This window comes from Symphalangus syndactylus, chromosome 20 (genome assembly GCF_028878055.3).
Source record: "Symphalangus syndactylus isolate Jambi chromosome 20, NHGRI_mSymSyn1-v2.1_pri, whole genome shotgun sequence".
In the NCBI taxonomy this organism is placed as follows: Eukaryota; Metazoa; Chordata; class Mammalia; order Primates; family Hylobatidae; genus Symphalangus; species Symphalangus syndactylus.
The window spans coordinates 19,015,394-19,038,680 of record NC_072442.2 but is presented as its reverse complement, the minus strand read 5'-3'; the positions used below and the strand labels follow the sequence as shown (position 1 = coordinate 19,038,680).

At 38.7% G+C, this 23,287-nt stretch overlaps 1 protein-coding gene across 4 annotated transcripts in view; it reads left to right on the top strand.

Moving 5' to 3' along the window:
• The window catches only part of VMP1 (vacuole membrane protein 1), a 139,617-nt gene that overhangs the window by 57,778 nt on the left and 58,552 nt on the right, over positions 1-23,287 (top strand). For 3 of the 4 annotated variants that reach the window (XM_055257860.2, XM_055257861.2, XM_055257859.2), the window contains 2 exons: positions 4,138-4,305; positions 13,179-13,310. In XM_055257860.2, the coding sequence (XP_055113835.1) occupies positions 4,138-4,305; positions 13,179-13,310 (300 nt within the window). The remainder of the gene's footprint in view (positions 1-4,137; positions 4,306-13,178; positions 13,311-23,287) is intronic. The other variant, XM_055257862.2, reaches the window with a different exon arrangement.

Here is a 23,287-nt window from a genome sequence, read left to right as displayed (position 1 = left end):
CTCGGCCTCCCAAAGTGCTAGGATTACAGGCGTGAGCCACCGCACCCAGCCCATATGTTTTATTTTCTTTGTGTCAATCCTGACTGGATTTGTTCAGTTTCTTAAGTCTGCAGATTGATACTTTTCATCAAATCTGGATCTGTTTCTATTGAGCAATATTTCTTTTGGTTATGAGTTATAATTTGCTGCTTCACGTATCTAGTAATATTATATTGAGTGCTAGTAATTTTTAATTGAATGCTAGATATGTAGTGTTAAATTGTTGATTGTATGGATTTTGTTTGTCTTCCACTATAGAACATTGATGTGGGGGCAGGGTGAAGTGGACAATTAAGTTACCTGTGGATCAGCTTGATCATTTTAAGACTTGTTTTAAACCCTGTTAGGGTCAGACTAGAGTAGCTTTCACCTTAGAACCAGAAGGAAAGGTCGTACCTACCCAGGCATGACCTTTCTGGGTTGAATGCTGAGTCTCTGTACTCCAGCTGGTTGATCACAAATGTTTCCCAGGCCTGTGTGAACTCTGGGAATTGGTCAGTTTACAAATCCCCAGTAATTGTTCTTTTCCCAGTAGTTCTTTGCCTGGACATGTGGTCTCACCTTAGCATGCAATGCAGCTTTGTGTGCCGGAGTCTGAAGGGGACCCCTGTGCAGATTTCTAGAGTTCCTTCTCTCTGTGTAGCTTTGTCTTTTCTGGTATTCTGCCTCATAAATTCTGACTGCCTCAGCCTCCTTGAATCCTGAACTCGTGAACCCCAATCTCATTCTCAACTCGGCAGGAGCAACATGCTTTGTTTGGGCTTTTGCTCTTTTGACCGTGGAATTTTTGGCAGGCGTGGAATGTGTCTACAGACAAGAAGCCAGAGTCAATGTATGGTTTCTTCATTTTTATCCCTTCTCTTAGTAATCAAAGCCCTGTACTGCCTGTAGTACAATGTCTAAAAAGAATTGTCCCATATATTTTGTCCAGTTTTCTAATTGTTTGCTATAGAAATGAAAGTCTAGAATCCATTACTTCATCCAGCCCTGAGGCAGAACACCTTCAGCCATAGACCAGGATCCCTAACCCATGCTCCCACAAGAGTTGGAACCTGCTGCTCAGTAAATATATAAATTTTATATCCTGTGGCAGGTTTTATCCAGTTAGGCTTTTCAATTAATACTATAGCTGTTTGGGTCTTTACCCTCTTGTTTCTTTGTTTAGTGTGGTTTAAAATGTGACTCATTTGCTACATTGTAGTGAGACTTGTAGTTTTTAGAAAATATACATTAAAAGTAGTTTGAATTATGTGTAACTTTTAAAACTTTTAATCAAAAAAATTTTTTAGTTTTTATTTGAATTTTTCATATAAACATTTTTTCATTCAAATTGGTTATATTTAGAAACCATTAAGCTAAAATGTTGAATAGAACTTGTGAGGTTTCCTATCACTTAATATAGTTTAAACTATGAACAAAGGACAAGAAACTGAGTTGTTAATGTTCATTTTTTCTGGGAACCACCACATCTGCCTCAAAGGCTGAGTAATCATGACTTATTAGTGTGGTTATGGAAAATATATGTCAGTTTAGTTGAGTGAATGAACAGACTTCTTTAGAAGAAAGAATTCTCAAATCAGAGACTTGAAAAAACATTCTCAAATCAGATTGTTGAAAATTTCTCTTTTCAGAATAACTAAAAATTAAAACTGTGAAGAACTTTTATTTTATTGGATAATGTGTTTAATCTGTTAGGATACATTTTTTATATTTCTGGAATGCAAATACAGCTTTTTCTTTCCTATATATCCCAGAAATCTCATTATTTTAGCTCCCAGGGCAATTTTATTTTTGTTCACTTGAAATTCATTTCTAACTTTAGCTGTAGACTACCTGTAGCCAAAGAGGACAGTAACATGGACAGCATGGACAAACTCTTAAATTTTCTTCTTTTTCACTTGTTGGCATTCATATGTCTCCTTTGTGTTTTCTAATAGTAAAGGTGGAAGTTACAGCTGATTTCTTCTTATTTTTTTAAATTATGTCTGATAGCTATAATTGTATGAGGAGAAATGTTTCACAAACTCTTCAGTTATTCTGAATATCACAAACTTTGGGGTTTTTTTGTAGTATCACAAAATAATTCTTTTTTCCCCCAACTGTGGAATCTCGTGTGCACCTGGTGTTTAAAGAAATAATTGTAGATTTCATGGTTAATCATAAGTTTTCAAAAACCTAAGTAGTCAAAGTATTCTTTTCAAAATCTTATATAATTATTTTAATACTTTAATATTTCTGCATTTCCAAGAATTAAAAGTCCCCAAAAAGAGGAACAAAGGCTAAAACTTCACATCGACTTTTTTGATCCAGAAAAAACTAATAATTAACTGATTCAGTGCCAAGGATTTCATTTTTTAGGTATTATTTTAACAGAAAATGCCGATTCTATTTAGAGATAAATACCACATATGTGTGAACAACTTTGTATATTAACATCAAACAAAATTTTATTATCTTGATAGTAGAATGTCTTAGTTTTATTTTTGTCACTAGATTTTATGTACTTTGAACCACAGATTCTTTCATCAAGTGATCTTAAAATACTTTCTTTTTTTTTTTTTTTTTTTTTTTGAGACGGAGTCTTGCTCTGTCACCCAGGCTGGAGTGCAGTGGCGCAATCTCGGCTCACTGCAAGCTCCGCCTCCCGGGTTCACGCCATTCTCCTGCCTCAGCCTCTCTGAGTAGCTGGGACTACAGGCGCCCGCCACCACGCCTGGCTAATTTTTTGTATTTTTAGTAGAGACGGGGTTTCACCGTGGTCTCGATCTCCTGACCTCGTGATCCGCCCGCCTCGGCCTCCCAAAGTGCTGGGATTACAAGCGTGAGCCACCGCGCCCGGCCTTAAAATACTTTCTTATACACAGAGCCCACTTACTTTTCTGTGGGACTGACTCATTTATGAAAAATCATTGGAGAAATCTTTAATAGAAACCTTCGGATTCAGAAATACTCACACAATATAGTTAGTAATAAAATCTCATGTGTGTATATATGTAAATAATTTTATTCTACAAATAAAGTATTTCTCTTCATAATAGCTGATGGCTGCTAGTTACTGTATGCTAGAGGACATCTATCAACCTATGCTTAAGGGACCCAGGAATCTATATTTTAACCAACTCCCTAGTATGCAGACACCTCATCTCCTGCTTTTAGGAACCATTGTGTAAAACTCATTGATACTGGTTTCACAGTTACATTTTTGCTTTATGATCTCACTGGGAAAGGTTACATGACGTGGTACATCACCAGCTGTTTTTAAGTAAGGACATAAAGTGATATTCTCAAATTGTGCCTAAAAGAACAGTGGCTCAGGAAGTTTTTTTTAATAAAAGGAATTATCTAACAATGAGAAATATAGATAAATAAAATAAAAGTCAAGCAAGGAATTAGATCAGTGGTTGCCAGGGACTAGGACTTGAGGGAGGGAATTGGCCACAGAGGAACACAAGGGATTTTTTTTTATAAGGGATGGGGCCTTGTTCCATTGTCTAGACTGGAGTGCAGTGGCACAATCATAGCTCACTACAGCCTCCAACACCTGGGCTCAAGCAATCCTCCTGCCTCAGTCTCCTGAGTAGCTGGGACTACAGGCACATGCCACAGTGCATGGCTAATTTTTTAAATTTTTATAGAGATGAGGTCTTGCTTTGTAGCCCAGGCTGGTCTCGAACTCCTGGCTTTAAGCAGTCATCCTGGCTCAGCCTCCCAAAGTGGTGGGAATACAGGCGTGAGCTGCCGTGCCTGGCCAAGGGATCATTTTTGCAGTAATGGAAATGTTCTGTATCTTGATTGGTGTGGTTCTATGGCTGAATATATTCGTCAAAGCTAATTGAAATGTAGACCTCAAATAAGTGACTCATTATGTGTAAATTTTACCTCAATAAATCTGATTTTTTTTAAGTCAACCAGGAAGAGATTCTGGGAAGGATTATTTTCTTCATATTACTAACTGCATCTTGAAATTATTTAGAATTATTTTTGTTCTTTGAAAGCTAAGATTTTTCTTATACGGTAATTAATATACTTTTAAAATAACATGTGTATTGATAATTTTTTAATAGTTCTCATCAGAAGTTTCTTGTATTTGTTTTATAGGGTCCACATATAGCCTCAGTTACATTAGCTGCTTATGAATGCAATTCAGTTAATTTTCCTGAACCACCCTATCCTGATCAGATTATTTGTCCAGATGAAGGGGGCACTGAAGGAACCATTTCTTTGTGGAGTATCATCTCAAAAGTTAGGATTGAGGCCTGCATGTGGGTAAGATATGCATTTTCATATTTGTTTAAAACTAACCTCACCATCTTGATAGTGTGTTGTACCTTATTGAAATGGAATCTAAACATATTCCTTGTCAGTAAATGATTCAGTCAGTAACCAGCTACCTACTTCCAAGGCAAAAGAAACCTTTTAGAGCATCTCCTATTCATGAATGGCATTGAGAAGAAAGGCATGAACCATATGTATCACAAAGCAACTGAGGCCAAGTAGACTCCAGCAGGGAAAGGGAGTACAGATGATGGAACTACAGTTGACCCTTGAACAATGTGTGGGTTAGGGGTGCCAACCCCGTGTGCAGTAGGAAATCCACATATAACTTTTGACTCCCCAAAAACTTAACTACTAATAGCCTACTGTTGAACAGAAGCCTTAATGATAAATAGTAGATTAACACATATTTTGTGTGTGTTAATATAGTATTGTATATTATATTACAAAGAAAATCATAAGGAAAAGGAAATATATTTATTATTAATTAAGTGGAAATGGATCATCATTTCCACTCCATTTTCATGTTGAAGAGGCTGAGGAGGAGGAGGAGGGAAAGAAGGAGTTGGTCTTTCTGTCTTAGGGGTGGCAGAGGCAAAGGAGGTGGAAGAGGTAGATGGGGAGCCATGAGAGGCATGCCCATTATCACTTGTACTGGCACAGTTCAAATCCATGTTGTTCAAGGGTCAACTGTATATTACATTATAAAATTTGTTCCAGTATTTCTATACCTGATAAACTTTTAGAATTTATATAAGGTTATATAAAATATATATAAATATTAGATTGGTAATATATAGTTATATGTAAATACTAGATTGGTAAATGTCACGTCTTTTTTTAATTTAAAATTTTACTTTTATTTATTTGGCAAATAAAAATTGTGTGTGTGTATATGTATGTATGCATTTATTTATTTATATATTTATTTATTGAGACAGGGCCTTGCTCTGTTGCCCAGGCTGGAGTGCAGTGGCGCCATCTCGGCTCATTGCAGCTTCAACCTCCTGGGCTCAAGTGATCCTCCCGTATGTCTTACTTTTAGATTAAAATACTGTGTTCTGGCTGGACCTGGTGGCCATCCCTGTAATCTCAGCACTTTGGGCGGCCAAGGCAGGCAGATCACTTGAGGCCAGGAGATCGAGATCAGCCTGGTCAACATGGTGAAACCCCGCCTCTACTAAAAATACACAAATTAGCTGGGCGTGGTGGCGCATACCTGTAATCTCAGCTACTGGGGATGCTGAGGCATGAGAATTGCTTGAACTCAGGAAGTAGGGATTGCAGTGAGCCGAGACCCACCACCACTCTCCAGCCTGGGCTACAGAGCGAGACTACATCTCAACAACAACAAGAAAATATTGTGTTCTTAGAGAACTCATTTTCTGAGTTACTATAATGCTAACTAAAGTAAGGTCAGACATTTCTTAATATAAACCAAGCCGTATTATAGTGAACGTATCAGGCTGTATGATCGTATATGGCAATTTTACTTTCAGTTGTTCCAGTTATTCTTTTTGTGGTTTGCTTAAGTTTATTTTACAAAATTCTTTGGACAGTATGTTAAGTGGCAGATGGAGTCTAATCCACACAATTTTTTTTTATGCCTAAATTTTTTTTTGTTTTTTTTTTGAGACGGTCTTGCTCTGTCGCCCAGGCTAAAGTGCAGTAGCACGATCTCGGCTCACTGCAACCTCCGTCTCCCAGGTTCAAGCAATTCTCCTGCCTCAGCCTCCCCAGTAGCTGGGATTACAGGCACCCACCACCACGCTCGGCTGATTTTTTTGTTTTTTTAGTAGAGACAGGATTTCTCCATGTTGGGCAGGCTGGTCTCGAACTCCTGACTTCAGGTGATCCACCAGGCATGAGCCACCTCACCCAGCCCTGTATGCTTAAATTTATTCAGGCATCCATAGGAATAATTCATTGGTTAAAGACTTCTGTTAACATTTGAGTTTTTTTTTTTTTTTAACTCATTTGGATTTGTTATGTTCCTGTAATTTTTTCTCACTAACAATTTCTTAGGAAATTAAAGATTATGGAACAGATCACTTACAAATCTTAACTCATTAAAATGAGCATGAATACCATACCCTCAGGAGAAGCAGAGTTTTGAAACACAGTTAAGTGTTAGCAATTATGTTTTGCTTTAAAAGAATTATAAAGGAAATACCATAATGTTGAATTTGTTGAATATGAAAGACAGGAAAAATTGTCATGTTTCCTGTTGCTCTTTTATAAACACTGGAAACAAATTTATTATACTAGTTGCATATGCTTTATAAATTTGATGACATTAGTCTTTTGATGAAAAAATGTTAGAATAACAGAAGATACTTGGAACATGCTAGAAAAGGGACTTTGTATGTAAATTTGTCTTTTTTCCTAATATTATACTTTTGTTCTTTTTTTTTTTTTTTTTTTCGAGACAGAGTCCCGCTCTGTCGCCCAGGCTGGAGTGTGGTGGTGCGATTTCGGCTCACTGCAACCTCTGCCTCCCAGGTTCACGCCATTCTCCTGCCTCAGCCTCCCGAGTAGCCGGGACTACGGGCACCCACCACCACGCCCAGCAAATTTTTGGTATTTTTAGTAGAGTCAGGGTTTCACCGTGTTAGCCAGGATGGTCTCGATCTCCTGACCTCATGATCCGCCTGCCTCGGCCTCCCAAAGTGCTGGGATTACAGGCGTGAGCCACTGCGCCCGGCCTATACTTTTATTCTTTCAAAAATTATTTACATTGCTGGATTAACCTTAAGGCCAACAAATGAAAACCACTATCTCAGCTGGACGCGATAACTGCCTCCTCCAAATTTCCATAGTATATATTGTCTGTAGTGCTTATTAGGCCTGGCTTTATACATGCTTTAAATTAGTTAATTTGGCTGGTATGGTGGCTTTCTTCCCCAAATAATATTTAGGATCCTAAAAAATATTAAATATACCTTAAATGTATTAGTATGACAGTAATCAGCATTAAGTTTTGCACATAGGGCTGGGCACGGTGGCTCACCCCTATAATCCTAGCATTATGGGAGACCGAGGTAGGTGGATTTGAGACCAGCCTGGCCAACTTGGTGAAACCCCATCTCTACTAAAAATACAAAAAATTAGCTGGGCATGGTGGCTCACACCTGTATTCTCAGCAACTTGGGAGGCTGAGGTAGGAGAATCACTTGAACCCGGGAGGCAGAGGTTGCAGTGAGCCAAGATTGCACCTCTGCACTTCAGCCTGTGCAACACAGCGAGACTCCATCTCAAAAAAAAATTAATTAATTTTTTTGAAAAAGTTTTGCATGTAGTATAGGAATGTCAATAAATACTGATTAATAGGTCAAATGTTTGCTCTTCTTTCTTTCTTTGTAACTGCCTTGTTATATTAAAAATACAGCACACACTAAGTTATGTTTAAATTTGTTAATATTGTTCTCAACATTTACAAGGACAGTCTTCAACAAATGGTGCTGAGGGCTGGGTGTAGTGGCTCACACCTGTAATCCGAGCACTTTGGGAGGCCAAGGCAGGTGGATCACCTGAGGTCAGGAGTTCGAGACCAGCTGGACCAACATGGTGAAACCCCATCTCTACTGAAAATATAAAACTTAGCTGGGCATGGTGGTGGGTGCCCGTAATCACAGCTACTCGGGATGCTGAGGCAGGAGAATCGCATGAACCCAGGAGGTGGAGGTTGCAGTGAGCTGAGATCACACCATTGCACTCCAGCCTGGGCGACAGAGCAACACTGTGTCTCAAAGAAAAAAAAACAAGGGGTATGCTGGAAAAACTGAATATCCACATGCAAAAGAATGAAGTTGGACCCTTACCTTACCCCATATGTAAGAATTAATTCACCGGGCGTGGTGGCTCATGCCTGTAATCCCAGCACTTTGGGAGGCCAAGGCAGGCAGAGCGTGAGGTCAGAAGTTCAAGACCACCCTGGCCAAAATAGTGAAATGCTGTCTGTACTAAAAATACAAAAAAAAAAAATTAGCTGGGCATGGTGGCAGGCCCCTGTAGTCCCAGCTACTTGGGAGCCTGAGGCAAGCGGATCACATGAGGTCGGGTGTTCAAGACCAGCTTGGCCAACGTGAAAGTTCGTCTCTACCAAAAATACAAAAATTATCTGGGCGTGGTGGCGCAGGTCTGTAATCCCAGCTACTCAGGAGGCTGAGGTAGGAGAATCACTTGAACCCGGGAGGCAGAGGTTGCAGTGAGCCAAGATCGTGCCACTGCACTTCAGCCTGGGCAACAGGGTGAGACTCTGTCTCCAAAAAAATATAAATAAATAAATTAATTAATTAATTAAAATAAAAGAAAAACTTTTTTTTTTTAAAAAAAGACAGAATTTCGCTCTTGTTGCCCAGGCTGGAGTGCAATGCCACAATCTCACTCACTGCAACCTCTGCCTCCCAGGTTCAAGTGATTCTGCCTCAGCCTCCTGAGTAGCTAGGATTGTTAAAGGCATGCGTCACCATGCCCAGCTAATTTTTTTGTATTTTTAGTAGAGACAGGGTTTCTCGATGAAAAAGGTAGATTTTTTTTTAATTCCTGCTCTCCAGATTTTTATCATTAAACTTACATTTCTTAATATAAAAGCACCATGCTGCAGATTTGCTTGTGAATCCACTTGACAAAATGTTTTTTCCCCACATCACCTGACAAAACTTTTTAAAAGTACAAATTCAGAATTTTTGTCTTCCCTAAAATCTTTGAATAAAATTAGCACTCCAAGAAGATGCTGTGTTATCAGCTGGTTTGCATATTTTGTGCATATTAAACTCTTCTCTAGTTTAAGAAGGATTTAAGGGTAATAAATTTGTATGTAGTAGATGGTTTGGAGGAGAGCTTTCTGAATTATTGCTTGACTGTACATACCACTTATTTTGCAATAAGGAAGCTAGTCATTCTCTCTCCTTAATTAAACTTAGGCTGACAGTTTTTGGTGTTCCACAATTTATGTTTTGTTTTGAATATAAACAAATGTAAAGAATTTTGTATCTTATATAAATATATATTTGAATTTTATAGAGAATCATAAAATTGTAAGGATTATGAAATGATGAGACTTCAGTATCTAACTTGAGATAAATAAATGTCTGTGTCTAGAATATAATGTGTTTTGGGACACCTGCCTGGATAACTAAATTCCCTTGTATTTATTTGCATAATAAGAGAGTACTGACCCATGATTCCCATTGTTTCTTGCTAATATGGGAAAACACTAGGAGAATTAAACTAAAATATAACAGTAAATATAGTCAACTACATATAAGACAGTATACAGCTCTTGATTTCATTTCAGTCCATTATGTTACTTCCTTCTTAACTTTAAGGAAATTTGTCATGAGCTTGAATCACATGATTGCTTTCAGAACTGTTGAACATTTGACTTAACATTTGAACTTAGGAGAAGTTCATGTTTTGAGTAAAATATTACACTTTCTGTCCTACTTTTTTCTATGGAAGATTTTCCAGAGGTGCAGAGAATTATAAAATGAATCTAATATACTCTCACTCAAGTTCAGCTAGTATTAACTAATAGTTTATATTGTTGTATCTATACCCTTTCTCATTCTCTTCTCGATTATCTTGAAGCTGATCTCAGATATCATAACACACATCATCTGTAAACATATCAGCCTTGGGGCCTAAAAAGCATTATCACACCTAAAAGAAACTATAGTGGTCTCTTAAAATTCGTTATCCAATTAGTGTTCAAATTTTTCTGATTACGTTTCTCTCTCTTTTTTTTTTTCTGAGATGGGATCTTGCACTGTGACCCAGGCTGGAGTGCAATGGCGCAATCTCGTTTCACTGCAACCTCCTCCTCCCATATTCCCACGATTCTCCTGCCTCAGCCTCCCGAGTAGCTGGGATTATAGGCGCATACCACCATACCCGGCTAATTTTTTGTATTTTTAGTAGACATGGGGTTTCACAATGTTGGTCAGACTGGTCTCAAACTCCTGACCTAGTGATCCGCCTGCCTCAGCCTCCCAAAGTGCTGGGATTTTATTTCTTTTCAAATCTATGCTGAAGAAACTGTTAAATAATTTCCCACGGTCTGAATTTTACTGACTAAATTCTAATTAGTATAATTTAAGCATGTTGCTCTGTTCCTTGTGTTTCCTTTGAGTTGATAAATTGTGTTTTTTTTTTGTAAATAGGAATACACTTCATTGCCTTGTGTATTTCTATCACGAGATACAATGTCTGCTTCTCCTTCCTTTTCGTGATATTAGCACCATGGATGACTTTTTATTATATATGTCCATTATTTTATTAGCGGTTATAAAATATTAATATCCCAGTTATATTACACCTTTTTTTTTAGTTATTAACTGGAGACAGGGTCTCATTTTGTCACCAGGCTGGAGTGCAGTGGCACAATCACAGCTCATTGCAGCCTTGACCTCCCAGGCTTAAACAGTCCTCCCACCTCAGCCTCCTGAATAGCTGGGACTAAAGGCACAAGCTACCATGCCAAGCTAATTTTTTGTAGAGGCAGGGTTTTGCTGTGTTGCCCAGGCTGGTTTTAAACTGCTGGGATTACAGGCATGAGCCACCGTACCAGGCCTGAAATAATACTTTGATGAAGGAAAACTTTTCCTTGTCACTAATTTAGTTACCCTGAGATATAGTTTATATCAGAAAAAGATAAATACTTGATCTTTATTATACCAATTTTTAAAATAATAAGTTGGTTCTCTAACATCCTCCAAAGTTGGCTAACATTACCGTGGTTTTTTTTTTGTTTTTTTTTGTTTTTTGAGACAGAGTCTCACTCTGTCACCCATGTAGTAGCATGATCACAGCTCACGGCAGCCTTGACCTCCTGGGCCCAGGTGATCCTCCTACCTTAGCCTCCCAAGTAGCTGAGACCACAAGTGCATAATTTTTTGTAGAGACAGCCTCATTATGTTGCCCAGGCTGGTCTTGAACTCATGTACATAAGCAATACACCTGCCTCAGCTTCCCAAAGTTCTGGGATGATGGGTGTGAGCCATGACGTCTGACCAACTTTTCTTGTTTAGCAATATATATGATTTGGTTTTTACCTATATCCATGTATATATGTCTCTCCTGCCTTCTCTGTCTGTTTTTTGACTAAATTTAGGCTTAATCTTTTGGCAGTTAAGTATTCTTTTTCTCTTTTTTCTTTTTTTTTTTTTTTTTGGAGATAGAGTCTCGCTTTGTCACCCATAAGCTTGCTGCAACCTCTACCTCCTGGGTTCAAGCAATTCTCATGCCTCAGCCTCCCGGATAGCTGGGACTACAGGCACACACCACTAATTTTTTGTATTTTAGTAGAGTTGGGGTTTTGCCATGTTGCCGAGGCTGGTCTCGAACTCCTGAGCTCAGGCAGTTCACCCGCCTCGGCCTTCCAAAGTGCTGGGATTCCAGGCGTGAGCCACTACACCTGGACTCTTTTTCAGAATTCTTGTTTCAAGTGTGGATAATGTAGTTACACGTGGAAATTGTTGGTTCCACCCATTGTGAATACAAAATGTTTGAATTTGATTTGGTCCCTTGGGAATTCTTTTCAAAGCATTTGGAGGCAAAGCCATAAGACAGAGCAAACTGAAATGCTTAACATTGCTTTTTAAGAACTAGCAGAGCTTGGCTGGGCACGGTGGCTCATGCCTGTAATCCCAGCACTTTGGGAGGCCAAGGCGGGTGGATCACCTAAAGTCAGGAGTTCGAGACCAGCCTGGCCAACATGGTGAAACTCTGACTCTACTAAAAATCCGAAAATTAGCCAGACATGGTGACACACACCTGTGGTCCCAGCTACTAGGGAGGCTGAGGCAGGAGAATTGCTTGAACTTGGGAGGCGGAGGTTGCGGTGAGCCAAGATCATGCCATTGCACTCCAGCCTTCATGACAGAGTGAGACTTCACCTCAAAAAAAAAGAAAAAGAAAACTTATTCATCCTAATGTTTAGTTTTCAAAGGGCTTTCTGACCACAATTTGTTAAAAGTTTTAACAGAAGAAAAGTTATATTTAAATTAAAGCAACTTCTGAAGTTCCAGAATATTTCCTGGAGAATTTTTATCTAACACATATACTGGTGAATTCTTTTTTTTTCTTTTTTTGAGACAGAGTCTTGCTCTGTTGCCAGGCTGGAGTGCAGTGGTGTGATCTCAGCTCCCTGCAATCTCTGCCTCCCAGGTTCAAGCAATTCTCCTGCCTCAGCCTCCGGAGTAGCTGGGACTACAAGTGCACGCCACCACACTCAGCTAATTTTTGTATTTTTAGTAGAGATGAGGTTTTACCATATTGGCCAGGATGGTCTTGATCTCTTGACCTCGGGATCCGCCTGCCTTGGCCTCCCAAAGTGCTGGGATTACAGGCGTGAGCTACCATGCCCAGTCACTGGTGAATTCTTATTACCAGATCATTTCGATACCAGAAGCGGAGGGGGGGCAAATGATAAAAATAATAGAGTCTAAGTAGAGATTCTAGAGAACTAAAATTTACTTAGTGTCTACAATGAGCCAGGTGTTGTGTCAAGATTTTTTTTTTTTTTTATAGACAGGAATCTCAGAATGTTGCCCAGGCTGGCCTCAAACTCCTGGGCTGAGGTGATCTTCCTGCCTCAGCATCCTGAGTAGCTATGGCTACAGGTGCGTGCCACTGTGCCTGGCTTGTTTTAAGGGTTTTATGTGATGCTTGCCAAGCATCAGATAGGTCAGAATTAGAGCCAGGATTCAAACTCTTATTATTTTGATTACGTAGCGTATGCTTTCCCCCAATATATTGCATCTCAAAATGCTTCTGGTGATATAGAAGAGTATGGGTTTGATCTATTAAGTGTCACTGTTGAGAAGAGAACCTTATTGTAAGTATTTTGGTTTTTCACCTAGGGTATCGGTACAGCAATCGGAGAGCTGCCTCCGTATTTTATGGCCAGAGCAGCTCGCCTCTCAGGTGCTGAACCAGATGATGAAGAGTATCAGGAATTTGAAGAGATGCTGGAACATGCAGAGTCTGCACAAGTAAGAACAGTGGGGATAGAAAATAGAACACTTTACTTCTTCCTAAAGAGGCTATTAAGGTAAAATTGTTAGTAGTTACTCTGAAGAGGAAAACTGCTAAAGTAAAAAAAAAGAAGAAGAAGAAAGAAAAATATTACTTGAGATAGAATGTTTAGAAAGGTCAAAATATAAAAGATAATCTTGATCTTAGAATAGAAAATTATAGAAAAATGCAATAAGACAACTCTTAATACACTAAAACACCTTGTCAAAAACCAGGGTAAATTAATGTTGCCAATGATGTTAAGGAGCTGAAACTTACTTTCTCCATTATTTGTTTAGAGGTATTACCAAGCAGACTGCTGCTCTGAGTCCAAAATAATAGAACTTCTTAATTAATTGTTAAACATAACATCAAAGGCCGGATTTGGTGGCTCACTCCTGTAATCCCAGCACTTTGAGAACCCGACGCAGGAGGAGTGCATAAGCGCGGGAGTTTGGGGCTGCAAGTGAGCTATGATCATCCCACTGTACTCTGGCCTAAGCAACAGACCCTGTCTCTAAAAAGAAAGAAAGAAAGAAAGAAATCTTATTTTATGGCTATATCTATAGTGGCCCTTTCCTCCCTTGAAAGCAGCTTCATTCTGTATTCCACATAGTGTGCAGAGCTGCTGAAATGTTTGCTAGGGGAATACATGAATTATATCAAATTCTTAAGTAGTTACTAAAACTTTAAACTAGTAAGCAATATGTAGTAGTATATATGACAATAGTAATATTAGAACTTTTTCTTTCTTTGCTTCTTTCTTCCTTTTTTTTGTTTTGTTTTGTTTGTTTGTTTTTGATTCAGGGTCTCACTCTGTCACCCAGGCTGGAGTGCAGTGATACAAACACAGCTTACTGCAGCTTCAAACGCTTAGGCTCCAGCCAGGTGTGGTAGCTCATGCCTGTAATCCCAGCACTTTGAGAGGCCGAGGTGGGCAGATCACTTGAGCCTAGGAGTTTGAGATCAGCCTGGGCAATAGTGAGACCTTGTCTCTACAAAAAACAAATTTTTTTTTTTTTTTTTTTTTTTTTTTTTTTTTTTTTTTTTTGAGACGGAGTCTCACTCTGTCACCCAGGCTGGTGTGCAGTGGCCTGATCTCGGCTCACTGCAAGCTCTGCCTTCTGGGTTCACGCCATTGTCCTGCCTCAGCCTCCCAAGTAGCTGGGACTGCAGGCGCCCACCACCACGCCTGGCTAATATTTTGTATTTTGTTTAGTAGAGACGGGGTTTCACCATGTTAGCCAGGATGGTCTCGATCTCCTGACCTCATGATCCGCCCGCCTCGGCCTCCCAAAGTGCTGGGATTACAGGCGTGAGCCACCACACCTGGCCTGAACTTTCTTTTTGAATAATATTTAACAGTTCAAACTATTCAGCAGTTCAGACTTGCCTTTGCCTCAGTCAGATTAATGAATGCCCTGGAGTATTCTAGACAGTGTCCTCAAGATGAGCAAGGTAAACTTTCAGAACAGAAAAATACTAAATGCTAGGCCTAGGCAAGTGATAACATAATTGGTTGAGGCTTTTTTGACCTAATCGCAATCTGTGTATCAGCCTCTATCTCAATTATCTCCACAGAGTGTTTTGTTTTCAGGAAAGTTCCTAAAAACATTGTTGAAAGATTGAGTCTCCATCTTCAAGTCAGATAGGCTTTTTAAAAATGCATTATTACCCAGAACTTTGGGAGGCTGAGACAGGAGGATTGCTTGAGGCCAGAAATTTAAGACCAGCCTGGGCAACATGGCAAGATCTCATCTCTACAAAAAATGAAAAATTAGCTGCATAGGGTGGTGCGTTCCTGTAGTCCCTGCTACTTGGGAGGCTAAAGCAGGAGCATTGCTTGAGCCCAGAAGGTGGAGGCTGCAGTGAGCTGCATTTGCACTACTGTACTCTACCCTGGGCAACAGAGCAAGACCCCACCTAAAAAAAAACAACAACAACAAGAAGCATTATGAAATAAAATTCAACCAAGTATGGTTATAGTTTTTAATTAAATACAAAACTTTCAAATATGAATTTAGAATAGCCAAATATAAACCAAATGAAATAAAGAGCCATGAACATCTACTCTTTGTGGAAAGAGCAAATTGCCCTGGTATCTGCTTTGCCTTATCTGCCAACCAAATATTATGCCTCTCATGACATCATAATGCTTATATTAATGCTAATAATTATTATAAATATAAACTTTTAAAATTATTTTTAGCATTTTAAAAATCCAATATCTAATATGACCTTTGTGTTAACTCTGAGGGAGTTTGGAAAGGTACCATTCTTCTAACTTTATAGAAAACAGCAGATTTAGTTGTTACTTCCCAAATTTCACATACTTATAGGTAGAACAAAAACTCAGAATGCCAGCATTACTGGTATATTCTGATTACTGAAACCAGTCTGTCCACAGAAGTAGATGGGTGAGACTTGTGACAACTGATAGTTCTTTGAGTTATGGCACTAACTAATGTATGTCATTTAACATCTCTAAAATTCTTTTTTTATCTATATGAAATCAGCAAGTTGAAGTAGAATAAATATAAGGTGGCTTGCAGCTATACATTTTTTTGCTATGACTTGGATTCCAAATGGGTATGAGAGTTGTTCTCTCATAAGTCAACTAATGTACTATCATTATTTCCCCTTTTGTTTTTAAACCTTTTTTTCTTAGAATTAACATTTTCAAATTTGCATAGTCTTTAAATCTCTGGCTTGCCTTCTCTCCCCTCCAACAGCTCTGTAAAAACATCTCATGATACCACTTTCCACTCGGTAACACAAATAAAATTATATCAATTCCATTTTTTTTTCATGAAGTCATCTCTCTGGAGCCCTCCATGCTCCCACTCCATTCTGGACATGCTGTTCAGTTGGCCTTCTGCACAGTTGCTTCTGTCTTGGTTTAGATTTCTTGTCTTCCTCTCTCTTAATTTACACCCTCATTTTGCTTGAACATATTCTGCTGTAGCTTTCTCTGAAAGGGTGAGTAAATGGAAAATGTGATACCATACATTCTAAACTAGCATGTTCTTCATTCACAATTAATTAACTGAATATAGGATTGTGGGTTGAAAATCACTTTTTATACCTAGAATTTGGAAGGCATTGTTCAATTGTCTTCAAGTTTCTGTAATTGGTATCCAGAGGACTGATGCCTTTCTGAGTCCTCTTTATAAGCAGTCTACTTTTGTTTTTTTTTTCTCTCTAGAAGCTTTCAGGTTCATTATCTGAGGTATAGTCTTTTTAAAATGTATTCTGGGCTTGGCACGGTGGCTCACGCCTGTAATCCCAGCACTTTGGGAGGCCGAGGTGGGTGGATCACCTATGGTCAGGAGTTCAAGACCAGCCTGGCCAACATGGTGAAACCCCCATCTCTACTAAAAATACAAACAAATTAGCTGGGTGTGGTCTCATGCGCCTGTAGTCCCAGCTGCTTGGGAGGCTGAGACAGTAGAATCGCTTGAACCCTGGAGGCAGAGGTTGTGGTGAGCCAAGATCATGCCACTGCACTCCAGCCTGGGCGACACAGCAAGACTCCGTTTCAAAACAAAACAAAACAAAAAAACAAATAAAGTGTACTCTGATAGGTGCTCAGAAAACTTGTTCCTTAGTTTTGGGAAATGTTCTTGTATTTTTTATGTGAGTTTTCCCTCTTTAGTCTGTGTTCTTGCTTCCTGAATTCTAGTTGCTTCAATGTTAGGCCTCCTATGCCCATCCTTTTAATTTTTTAAACCTTTTTGCTTCTAATATTTATCTCATTTTACTATCTATGAGATTTCCCAAGTTTATCTTCTAAGTCTTATATCGAAATGTTTTTCTGCTGTTAAGTATTTATTTTCAAAAAGCAATTTGTATGTGTTTTTCAGGCATCATCTTTTCTGTTTGTTCAATTTGGAGTTCGAGGCTTTCCTCAAAGCCTGATAATCCTTATTTGTATGTTTATATAAGAATAAGGCACTTAAGGCTGGGCGCGGTGGCTCAGCCTGTAATCCCAGCACTTTGGGAGGCAGAGGCAGGCGGATCATGAGGTCAGGAGATCGAGACTATCCTGGCTAACGCGGTGAAACCCTGTCTCTACTAAAAATACAAAAAAAAATTAGCTGGGCATGGTAGCGGGCGCCTGTGTCCTAGGTACTTGGGAGGCTGAGGCAGGAGAATGGCGTGAACCTGGGAGGTGGAACTTGCAGTGAGCCGAGATTGCGCCACTGCACTCCAGCCTGGGTGAGAGTGAGACTCTGTCTCAAAAAAAAAAAAAAAAAGGCACTTAAAAGCTAAGTGGAAGCTATGTGCATACAGGCCAGGTGTAGTGATGGTGAGGCTTCCCTATTGTACAGTCAAGTGGCATCCAGGCTTAATATTTACTGAGAACCTCCATGTATCAGTGTCTGTTGATCTTTTCTTGGGGATAGTTCAGTTTCTCTATGATGGATCCTTCAATTTCTTGTCTAGGCAATACAGACAGTCCCTGACTTACAATGGTTCGACTTAATGATTGTTCACCATTACAATGGTATGAAATTGATACACATTCAGTACAAACCATAGGTCGAATTTTGGATTTTGATCTTTTCCCCAGCTAGCGATATGTGGTACCATACTCTCACACAATGCCAAGTAGCAACAGTGAGCCACAGCTCCCAGTCAGCCAGGTGATCATGAGGGTAAACGTCCATACTCTGCAGTGTACTGTAATTTTGCCCAACTGTAGGCTAATGTAAGTCTCCTGAGCATGTCTAAGGGAGGCTAGGCTAAGCTATGATGTTTGGTAGGTTAGATGTATTCAATGCATTTTTGATTTACAATATATTCAGTACGAAGGGGTTAAGACATGTCATCCATTGTAAGTCAAGGAACATCTGTATCAGCCTTGCTGCTGACATGCTAAAGCTAGACTAGGGAAGAGGGGTTAGAGATCTCCATTTAGTATTTGGACTGTTGCTTGACTCACTTTCTGTTCCATCTGTGAATACCTACACAAACCAAGCACAAGTATGTCCTGAGCCCAGAACATTCACTTTTGTCTAGAGACTATGTCTCCTACTGATATGGGAGAGAGTTGCCTGGCTATGCTGAGTAGGGATGGGACCTGGGAGTCTTTTGCATTCTCTTTGTTTTCAGCCCTATGCCAGCCTCTTCTGGCAGTTCTGCTGAAGAGCTCTTCTGGAGTTTTGTGGGGCAAAGTATTTTGCTTCTCTTACATATCCCTCGCCTGTACGCTCTCAGGTATAATCTTTTCTTCTGTTTGTCCTGTCCTCATTTATTAATGCTAGCTTCATCAAAGATTGAGTTCTCGTTTCTGTTTTCTATGTTTTGGGGTTATTTTTAGAACAAAGAGTATTCCAGTTGTGTATTACTGAGTAACAAATCACCCCAATATTTAGTGGTTTAAACTAAGAAAAGTCATTCGTATTGCCCACAGAGTACAGTGAGTGCCTTGTCTCCGTGTGATATCTCTCAAGGATCCCATCCATAGCACACCCTATGTTGGCTAGAATATCAGACTAGAAGACTTATTTCATTCTTTGCAGGGTTTTGATTTTAGAATTTTAAATAATGAATTTTATAGGCTTATTGCCATCTAAAAGCTCAATTCCAAAAACTAAGATCTTCTGGAATTTGATGAAGAATTCTTTATTTTATCCATATAATTTGAGCTCTTGAAGACTTTGACCGTTTCTTTTCTCAGTCTCTATCTACTGTTGGGGTAATAATCTTTTTCTTTCATCTCTTATGTCCCTGATTAGTTACTTTTTGAGGGGATCGTCTCTAATTCCACTTTTTCTTTGAGTCGTGGAAACCAGAATGCACACAATACTTCTGTTGGTTATGAGGTTTGGCTATTTTCATACTGTAAAGCCAATAATTAAAATCACTATTTTAAGATAAACTGTACATTTCTCAGTCCCTAATTTCATATTTGCTTATTTATATTGAAAAATCAAGTGAGCAAAATGTACACACATACTGTTTCATATTCTTTGTTAGAAATCATATACTGTTGCCTGGTGCAGTGGCTCATGCCTGTAATTCCAGCACTTTGGGAGACCAAGGCAGGCGGATCATTTGAGGTCAGGAGTTCGAGACCAGCCTGGCCAATGTGGTGAAACCCCATCTCTACCAAAAATACAGAAAATTAGCTGGGCATGGTAGTAGTACTGTGTTTACCATACCATAATGTAGCAATATTTTCATCCAGGTTAATGCAATAAAAAGTGAAGAACTAGTTTTTTTTTCCTATATTTGCTTTGATTTGATTTTTCATTTTTTTTTTGTTGTTTTTTGTTTTTTGCTTTTTTTGAGACAGAGAGTTTTGCTCTTGTTGCCCAGGCTGGAGTATAGTGGTGCCATCTCAGCTGACTGCAACCTCTGCCTCCTGGGTTCAAGCCACTCTCTTGCCTCAGCCTCCCAAGTAGCTGGGATTACAGGCGTCCGCCACCACGCCTGGCTAATTTTTTGTATTTTCAGTAGAGATGGGATTTCACCATGTTGGCCAGGCTGGTCTCAAACTACTGACCTCAGGTGATCCACCCGCTTGGGCCTCCCAGAGTGCTGGGATTACAGGTGTGAGCCCCTGTGCTCAGCCTGATTTTTCTTTTCTTTATTCCTTTTCATGATTTTTTCACCAGTTTCCATCAATTTTGTGGCTTATGATAGATTTCAGTGGATGTGGATATAATTTTCCTTACATACTTTTTCCCAGTTTTAGATAAGTTGTATAAGATTTTTAATTTTTATTTGTTTATAGTTGTTTTGCAGTTGAAGGGGTGAGGGAGAACAAGTGGAAAGAGACTGTTTCTGGTTTTCCATGTTATAAATTATCTGAGAGAGTACTAATGTTTTAATTCTTGTTCAATGGAGAGTTTCTTGCTATGGCTTGGCAAAGAGAAGATTTTTAATGCTTTCAATCATGAACTTGTCTTAGGCCCTTTGCTTATATTATGTTTTACAGATCTGCATATTTTTTAATTATACAAGTGCTTTTAGTAATAAGATTCTTACATTCCAGAAATATTATAAAGTAAAAAGTGAAAGCTCACACACCTTCTCCCCAGTGTAGGGTAATAATCACTGTATTCCAGACTGCTTTCTTTGCATACATAACTTTTTATAAAAATTAGAATCATACCATAAATTTTAGTCACAAGTTCCTTTTTCACAGTATCATAGACATGTGATACTGATGTTATTATAAAATTATTTTTTATTACAAAGTGATACATCTCATTGTAGAAAATTGGTGAGTGCCCTTTAGTCTTTTCTCTATAAATATTTATATACCTAAGAGTGAAATTATATTGTTTGTTGTTCCGTAGCTTGATTTGAATCTAAAAACATGAACATTTTTCCACGCCATCAAATATTTTCACCTTTGCTATGACGAGTTTTTTTCTTACTACAAAGTATGTTATAATGAAATGCTGAAAATACAAATAAAAAAGAAGAAATAGAATGTTCATCTAACAGGTGCATATATCTATTTTTTATAATGTATTTTTCATTTTCTTACTGGTTTACATATTTAAGAAGATGCTTTTTGTCATATGCTGCCAGTATTATTCCTTATTCCCAGTAGTTTTTCCATGTCATTTACTGGGTGTGTTTTGTTACATTTTACTTTTTTTAGACAGAGTCTCGCTCTGTCACCTATGCTGGAGTGCAGTGGCGTGATCTTGGCTCACTACAACCTCTGCCTCCCAGGTTCAAGTAGTGCTCGTAACTCAGCCTCCCAAGTAGCTGGGATTACAGGCACATGTCACCATGCCCAGCTAATTTTTGTATTTTTAGTGGAGATGGGGTTTCACCATGTTGGCCAGGCTAGTCTCGAGCTCCCGAACTCAAGTGATCTGCCAGCCTCAGCCTCCCAAAGTTCTGGGATTACAGGCGTGAGCCACTGCACCTGGCCTGTATTTTCTTTTAGTACTTTTATGGTTTTATTCTTTTATGTTTAAGTCTTTAATCTATGAAAATATTTTTACATATGATATGATGTAGGAATCTAACTTTTTTCTTTCTTAGGTAATTAATTGTATATTGTTCCAACACTATTTTCCAAGTGATTTTAATATGTTAGTTTTGTCTTATATTTTGTTGTTCTAATTTGCATCTTTTTTCCTATTATATTTTTATAAATGTTAGCAATGGTATATTAAAAAGATACTGGGTTCTTATTTGCTAAGCTATAACTTTATTGACATCTTTCTAGTCACATCTTATTGGTTATGATTTACAAATTCTTATAGTAATCAGTTTAGCAAAGATCCAAAGTTTATCTGACTTTATTGCTGGGATCTGCTCGTAGATAATGTGTATTTGGTAAAACCTCCAATTTGATAGAAGCAATAAAATACGGAAAAGTTGAATCAACTGTAGCTAAAACGGCAAATTAAGTAAAATCAATCAGTAACTATGAGTGGAAATTTAAATTTTAAGATTGCATGACAATGAGTTAGAAAATATGGGTTTTTATTTTTGAAGGTAAAGCCCTTTAGTAGAATAAGTTTATCAGCCAAGAAAGTAAAAACAAACAAAAAAAACACTTGGCTTTCATTGCTTTGCCATGTGCTCTCCAACTAGGTTAAATGGTGTGTGTGATTTTACTAAGAAATTGTTGTGGCCGGGCACGATGGCTCACACCTGTAATCCCAACACACCCGAGGCAGGCGGATCACGAGGTCAGGAGATCGAGACCATCCTGGCTGACACGGTGAAACCCCATCTCTACTAAAAAATACAAAAAATTAGCCGGGCGTAGTGGCGGCCGCCTCTAGTCCCAGCTACTCCGGAGGCTGAGGCAGGAGAATGGCATGAACCTGGGAGGCAGAGCTCGCAGTGAGCCAAAATCCCGCCACTGCACTCCAGCCTGGGCGACAGAGCGAGACTCTGTCTCAAAAAGAAAAAAAAAAAGAAATAGTTGTTATGAAACAATTTTATTTGCTTAAATTCCAGTCTTGACTAATGGTTGGATGTCGTAGTATAGATGTTTTAAGGGAAAAAAAAAGATGATTAAAGCATTTATTTGTATTCTGATTTATTATGATACCTGCTGTATTTTTGTTAGTACAATGTTGAGATTAGGCAGTATTTTTCCACTAAGCTGACTTCCTTTTGCTCTTGGCTTTCTATCATGTTTCCACTAGATGTCTGTGAGAGGTACACATGAATGAATGTAGCTTCCTCTGACCTTGAGCAATTTTAGCATCATTTATAAAAGTTAGGTCTAGATAGCTGTTTATGTGCTTTGTGGACTGTTTTATGCAAGGTTTAATTATTCTGTCTATGATCTTCTTTTCCTTCTTTGTTCCTGTGTTCTGTTAATGCTATCACCATCCTAACAATCGCTTTGGGTCAAAATCTGAGTCATCTGACTCCCTCCTTTCCTCCCATCCCCAGTAATTAATTCTTTAAGGCGTGTTGATTCTATCTCCATAGTATCTTATATGCCCTCTCTTCTCCCTTCCCACTACTGGTTCAGGCCTTTGTCAACCCTTACCTAAATATTGCCAGCGGCTTCCTAGTAGGTCTACTCTTTACTAGTTTTTTCTCCCAATCTTTTCCCACACAAAGTAACAAAAATAATTTTCTGAAAAATATCTCTACTTATGAAATGTTGCTGCTCCAAAATCTGTGATGGCTCCCACTGTGTATAGAGTGAAATCTAAACTAACCCAGTTTTCTTCATTAGTTGGCCCCAACCTACAACTACTTCTGATTTCTCTTTAACAGTTTTTTATCCTCTGCATTGATGGTTTTCAAGTTGAACCTTAAAAAACTGCTAGAATACCCATCGAAAAGTGTGTGTGTGTGTGTGTGTGTGTGAGAGAGAGAGAGAGATTGGAGGGAGGGAGGGAGAGGGAGAGAGATTTCTTTTAATTAAAGAACTCAAGTTTTTAAGTTTAAAAATTACTGGCCTGATCATTTGGAATAATTTAACTTTTTCCTCCACCACTATGCGGTATTG